This window comes from Cnephaeus nilssonii (genome assembly GCF_951640355.1).
Source record: "Cnephaeus nilssonii genome assembly, chromosome: 13".
Classification (NCBI taxonomy): Eukaryota; Metazoa; Chordata; class Mammalia; order Chiroptera; family Vespertilionidae; genus Cnephaeus; species Cnephaeus nilssonii.
In genome coordinates, this window is record NC_137084.1 from 40,815,859 (window position 1) to 40,822,558 (window position 6,700).

Consider the following 6,700-nt stretch of genomic DNA (forward strand, 5'->3'; position numbering starts at 1 on the left):
TTTAAAAGCATTTATCAATTATCTTAATTTCAGGTAGTTATTCTGATAGGTTTGGAAACATCTTAGGATCAATACTTGATATAAAGATGCCTAGGAGTAGTACTGTCCAGAGGAGTTACATGGATTATGTCCTACTGATTTAAAATGTATGTTTTTCTTTCAATAGGAACATTTAGAAGCTGACGTAGGCTGATCTCAAGAAATACATTATGGCGTTTATAAACAATAGCTGGTTTCAGCCACCCACTTTTCTTCTAATAGGTATTCCTGGAATGGAGGCTGTACAAATATGGATCTCTATCCCACTGTGTGTCATGTATGCAATTGCCCTCCTAGGGAACTTCACCATCCTCTTTGTTATCAAAACCATCTCCAGTCTCCATGAGCCTCAATACATCTTCCTGTCTATGCTGGCAGCCACAGATGTGGGTCTGTCTTTATCAACTCTACCTACAGTACTCAATGTCTTTCTCCTAAATCATAGAGAGATTGAGTTCTGCTCTTGCCTAGCACAGATGTTCTTCATCCATACCTTTTCCTCCATAGAGTCAGCCATTTTGCTGGCTATGGCCTTTGATCGATTTGTAGCTATCCGAAACCCACTACAGTACACTGTGGTCTTAACCCCTCCTCGGATTATAGGGATGGGGCTTGCAGCCGTAGTCAGGGGTGTAGTTTTGATGGCACCCTTGCCAATACTCCTCAACCGATTGTCCTTCTGCAAAGATATTGTTCTATCTCATTGTTACTGCTATCACCCTGATGTTATGAAGCTGGCCTGTGGCCCTGTCAGAGTCAACATCATCTATGGGTTATTCCTTGTCCTCTGCTCCTTTGGAGTTGACTCTACGTTCATTGTCATTTCTTACATCCTGATTTTGAAAACAGTGCTGGGTATTGCAACCAAAGACGGCCAGCTCAAGGCACTTAATACTTGTGTTTCCCACATTTTCACTGTCTGCATTTTTTATGTGCCACTTATTGTGCTGGCTCTAATTCATAGGTTTGGTATATTCACATCTCCTCTTCTCCATGTCACCATGGCCAATCTCTTCCTCTTCTTGACCCTGTCCTTAATCCCTTGGTTTATAGCCTAAAAACTACACAAATAAGGTCTGCAGTACAGAAGATATGTAAGAACAGGAGGAACTGGCTCAAGTAGTCAAGTATGGCCTTAGCTAAAATGATGCCCTGATTCTCTCTTTCCCTTTTGTTTGTCATTTCCCCTCTAAGAAACATGTCATCATTTAGCAGTATGGTTTATGGAGAGTTAAGGTACTATCTTCCTATCTGTCAAGAGGATGATGGTGTTTTTGTTATTGTCTTGACCCAATTCATCATCCCTAGTATTTCATGAGGGATCTTACTGAAATAATTTTTATGTCTCTTTTCCATTTAACTATTTGAATTTAAATAGCTAAGTGGTCACAATTAATGATGTGATAAAGGCTGTTATTAACATGTTTTAGAAAGCTTTCAGTTTTCTTATTTCTACCCTTCTCTCCAACCTGAACTCCAGCTACAGATTGCCACTTTTCAAACTAGATGAGTAAATATATTTATACACTTATATGCCAGTCTTTACCTTACTCTTTTTTACCAATTCCCTAATTTCAAATTTCAACACCAATATTAAACAAAATTTTCTTCATTATGAATGTTCTTGATATTTTAGTAGTATTGGCACTTCCCATTAGCCTTTAATATACCCCATAGGTGATTTTATTATAACACAGCAATGTTTTACTTATATCTTCATGTCTAGTTTCTCAATTAAAAATTATTGTGAGAAGCACTGTGCTGCTTTCTTCTGAACCTCTGGTATATACTCTATTCAGTAAATCTAATTTCCTTCTTCAATAAACAAATGAATATTTATGGACATAGATCATTGCATTTAATAGTTACACCTCTTGTTACCTGCTAACATAACTACTGTTTAATGGCAATCAAAGACCATGTCTATTGTCTTTGCCATTGCAATATATATATATATATATATATATATATATATATATATATATTATATAAGACTTGAGGATACATCCAGCCTCTTGTTTTTTATTCAAAGAGATATCTGCCCTCTCATGTTTATTGCAGCATTATTTACAATAGCCAAGACATTGAAACAACCCAAATGTCCATTGACAGTTAAACAGATAAAAAACATGTGGTGTATGCACACAATGAAATATTATTCAGCCTTAAGAAAAGAAGGAAATCCTGCCATTTGCAACAACACGGATGAACCTGGTGAACATTGTATTAAATGAAATTGTCCAGTCATAGAAGAACAAATACTATATGATTCCACTTATGTGAGGTACCTAAAACAGTCAGACTCAAAGCAGAGAATAGAATGGTGGTCACCAGGCCCTAGGGGAAAGGAAAAATGGGACATTGCCATACATTGATGTGTCTGTGTAAGATAGTGATATGCTTGGAGGATGAAGGATGATAGCAGGAAAGTAAATATAGTTTATCATTTCTGAATACTGAAGTAATTTACACATACACTAAGTAGTGATTTATATCTGAAACATTGATAAATTGAAAATATATTAAAATTTAATGAGCCTTTGATGAAATAAACGTTTTAGAATTCCCAACATATGTTATAAAAATATGAATGATACCAATGAGAATATGAATGATTTCAGACATATATAAATAATTTTTAAAATTGATTTTGGACAGATTTGAATTCATGCCAACACTTATTATGAAATTCTGTGTTGATTAGTTTGATTTTGAATTCACCTGATGCAAAAAAGGCCCCAGAACTCAGGCCATTTGGGGATCATTTCTAAGAAGTAAAAAGGATTAATGAGAACTCTCAATTCAAGCGGAGATGGAATCCCAGGAGATTCCTATTTTCAAGGGAAAGCTCCATGAATAATAAAGCAACTCAAATCAGGTCACCGACATTTTTATCTTAGACATGGATAAGAAAGCTGCCTTTGCATGATTTTAGCAACTATGCTGCCTTAAGATGCCAGGTGAGAATGAAAACAAGGTTTTACATGAGTTGAATTTGAGATAGAACAAATTTTAGAGACTTGTAATAAGTTAGTGAGTAAGGAAAGTGTAGCCTGTAATACAAGGAATCATAAGGCCTACAGAATGTTTCTCTTTTTGAAAGTAGCCTTCTTTTTTTAAAAAAAAACAAAAAACTGATATGTTTGGACAATGACACTGAACCACGTAGAGAAAGTGGGCTTAAAGTATTCTTGAATCAAATAAAAAGAGAACTATCCTTGCCTATGAGAACATTTAATATGAGATTTAGCTACATTTCTGAACAGGAAACATATACTCTGAAAATGACAGAGAACTCCTGGATGCGAAAAGGCACTATAAAGAAATCTGGCAGCAGACACTTAACTCTAAGAGGCCCCATGATTAGAGGAGGCAGAATGTGCTCCCATGAAATAAAAATGAGTTTTCTACATACTCTTCCATCTGCCCTGTCACAGCATAATTCTAAATATATTTTTAAAAATGTGTTTATAATGCTGCTGGGACTAATTTTAACTTCATTTCTCATTTTTTATGTATTAGATAGCAGGTAGGGTATTAATTAATCACGTCTGAAAGTCTCACCCAAATGACCCAGATTGAGACTTTGACAAATTAAATAGTATTCCAATTTAAAGGCAGAAGCAGTGGGCAGGGTCCTAAGCTTCTCGTCTTTAATAGGAGGGCAAGGAGAGTGTAAGGCTTGGAAGAAAAGTTATTTAAATTTTTATTGTTTTCTTTACTAATATTTCCTTATCAAGAATTAGACACAAGTGAAATTTTTAGTAAATCATCTAGGAAATACTTAGGCTATCACAGGTAGAGTCTGTCTGTCTCATGCAGACAATAAAGATTTTGAAGTGCAAATTTCATAAGGCTCACACACACAATACCAGCAATGATGTTAGTGAGTGAGAATGGTGACAAATCAGGATGAATAGTTTACAGAAGAGTTTATTGTTAGTGGGGATGACTTCATAGGGATGTGACCAGTGTGTATGGAATGCCTATGTAGATTCATTGTAAAACATAAGTACAAATTAAATGGTAGAAAATAATTAAAATGTACCCAAAATATGAAACCAAAATTTTATTATTAAAGTAACAGAATTATGTCAAATGTATATAACAAATCTATATAAAATGTTTTCTAAATTAGTATTTTAACTTTCTATATCCATCTCTTTGCATAAAAAGCAGATCAGTGCATGCTATTAATCACTAGTCTAACATGTATCATTGCTGACCAAGGCAGAGAAATTTCATAGAATAGTGTGCTACTGTAATGATAAGGCAAAGTGTGAATCTATCTTATTTTATTGAGGATTTTAGTACTCAGTTTAAAATACCATTATACCATTTGTATGTCTTAGGTAATTGCAACCTGAATGTCCATTGATAGATGTATATATAAAGAAAATATTGCATATGCATAAAATGAAATATTCTTCAGCTTTAACAAGGAAGGAAATCCTGTCATTTGCAATAACATGAATGAACCTGGAAGTCATTAGACTAGTTAAAAAAAAACACAAATGCAGAAGGACAAATACTACTCAATATAACTTATATGTTGAATCTAAAATAGTCTAACTCATGAAAGTAGATAGTAGACTTTTTTTTCCCTTTCAATTAGCTAGCATATCTGGAGAATTTGACCAACAGGATAGGTATTTTCTAGTTTAGACTCACATTTTATATATGAGTATTTTACAAATAAGATCAATATTAAAGTTTTCATAAGGTTAGGAATCATTTAGTCCAAGGTATAACACTAAGAGTGTAAAAAAAGAAGTAATTTTTAACATTTGCTTTTGGAACAATGAATTTCCTTTTAGGAAAGGCGTGCTACCCTGGCATCATGCATTATGAAAATTGTACAAACTCCATATTCTCCACCTTCCTGGTGACAGGCATACCTGGGCTGGAGGCTGTGTACATCTGGATCTCCATTCCCTTCTCTTTCATGTTCTTCATTACCTTAGTGGGCAACATGACCATCATTGCAATTATTTGGCGAGAAGAGACCCTCCACGTGCCTATGTACCTCTTCTTGGCCATGCTAGCAGCCTCTGATCTGGGTCTGTCCCTCTTCACCTTCCCCACAATGCTGAGGATCTTCTGGCTGGATGCTCGCGAGATCACCTTCTCAGCTTGCTTTACCCAAATGTTTTTTATCCACACCTTCCAGGATTTTGAGTCAGCTGTCATACTGGCAATGGCTTTTGATCGCTATGTGGCCATTTCTTATCCACTACACTATTCCTCCATCCTTACCCATAGTGTAATTGCCAAGATAGGTCTGGCCATTGCTGTGCGAACCTTCACTATACAGGTACCCCTTCCTATCCTCTTGAGAAGGCTGTGTTTTTGTCGCTCCAATGTACTTTCTCATTCGTACTGTCTGCATCCTGATATCCTAAAGCTCTCCTGCTCCAACACAAGAATAAATAGCATATTTGGACTCTTCGTGCTGCTCTCCACTATGGGGCTTGATTTTCTCCTCATTCTTTTTTCATACATTCTGATCCTAAAAACAGTACTAAGCATTGCATCCCATGGTGGCCGCCTCAAGGCTCTCAACACCTGTATTTCCCACCTCTGTGCTGTGATCCTCTTCTTCACACCCATGATCTGCCTGTCTATACTGCACCGCTTTGGCCCAAAACTTCCCTCACACATTTACGTGACCCTGGCCAACATGCACTTTCTCATTCCACCTGTGATGAACCCCATTGTGTATGTGGTGAAAACCAAGCTGATACAAGATAAAATTCTGAAACTCTTTATCAAAAAAGGATCAGGAAAATCCAAAGTCACATTTATAACATGAGTGAGCACTATCCTAAGAATGCTTCATGAAATGAAGAACTTGCTACTATTCCAAATGCCCACAGAGATTCTGTTTGACCACTGACGGTTCTGAATAATATGGATGTAAGGCTGGAAACTATTTCTTTTCTATGATTTGAATTAATATATATTGAATAATAAAAAGTGTTCAGTAAAATAAAAATTTTAAATAATGAGCTAGCTTCATTATTTCTTAGTCCAATGGTTCACATATTAAGGTCAGAGAAGTTTGCGATCTTATAGTTCATTTTCACAGAGTAAGTAAATTACTACTTGTTATCATTTGTATATGTATCACCCTTGATATTTATTTACTGAATACCTACTATATTTTTTACTTTTTGAGGTACTGGAGATAACTTAAACAAAGTCCTCGCCTTCAGAGTGGTTTGTTTTCTTGATAATATTGTTGTCAAATTAAGGAACAACAGGTAAAAAAACAAACAAATGAATATCTAATACTGAAAAGAGCTATAAAGCCATGAAGCCATGAAACAATGTCAACAATCTCTACTTAAATCTGTACCAACATTGTCCTGGCCAAGTGCTCAGTTGGTTGGAGCATCATTCAATACACTGAAATGTTGTGGGTTTGATTCCTGGTCAAAGCACATACCCAGTTTTTGGGTTTGATTCCCAGGAAGGGGTGTATGGGAGGCAATCAATCAATGTCTCTCTCTCTCTCTCTCTCTTTCTCTCTCTCTCTCTCTCTCTCTCACACACACACACACACACACAAAAAAAAATTAACAAACATATCCTTGGATGAGGAATAAAAATAAAATTGTACCAACATTTCTATTGCCAGACTCTAAATCTCTAGCATAAT

At 35.7% G+C, this 6,700-nt stretch overlaps 2 protein-coding genes across 2 annotated transcripts; both read left to right on the forward strand.

Annotated features, from left to right (window-relative positions):
- Positions 1-209: 209 nt before the first annotated feature.
- Positions 210-1,097, forward strand: LOC307109622 (olfactory receptor 51A4-like; the record flags this gene model as incomplete). Its single annotated transcript, XM_079788439.1, has 1 exon — positions 210-1,097. The coding sequence occupies one exon, from the start codon at positions 210-212 to the stop codon at positions 1,095-1,097; it is 888 nt and encodes a 295-aa protein (XP_079644565.1).
- A 3,782-nt stretch (positions 1,098-4,879) lies between these two features.
- Positions 4,880-5,851, forward strand: LOC307109548 (olfactory receptor 51G2-like; the record flags this gene model as incomplete). Its single annotated transcript, XM_079788360.1, has 1 exon — positions 4,880-5,851. The coding sequence occupies one exon, from the start codon at positions 4,880-4,882 to the stop codon at positions 5,849-5,851; it is 972 nt and encodes a 323-aa protein (XP_079644486.1).
- Positions 5,852-6,700: the final 849 nt, after the last annotated feature.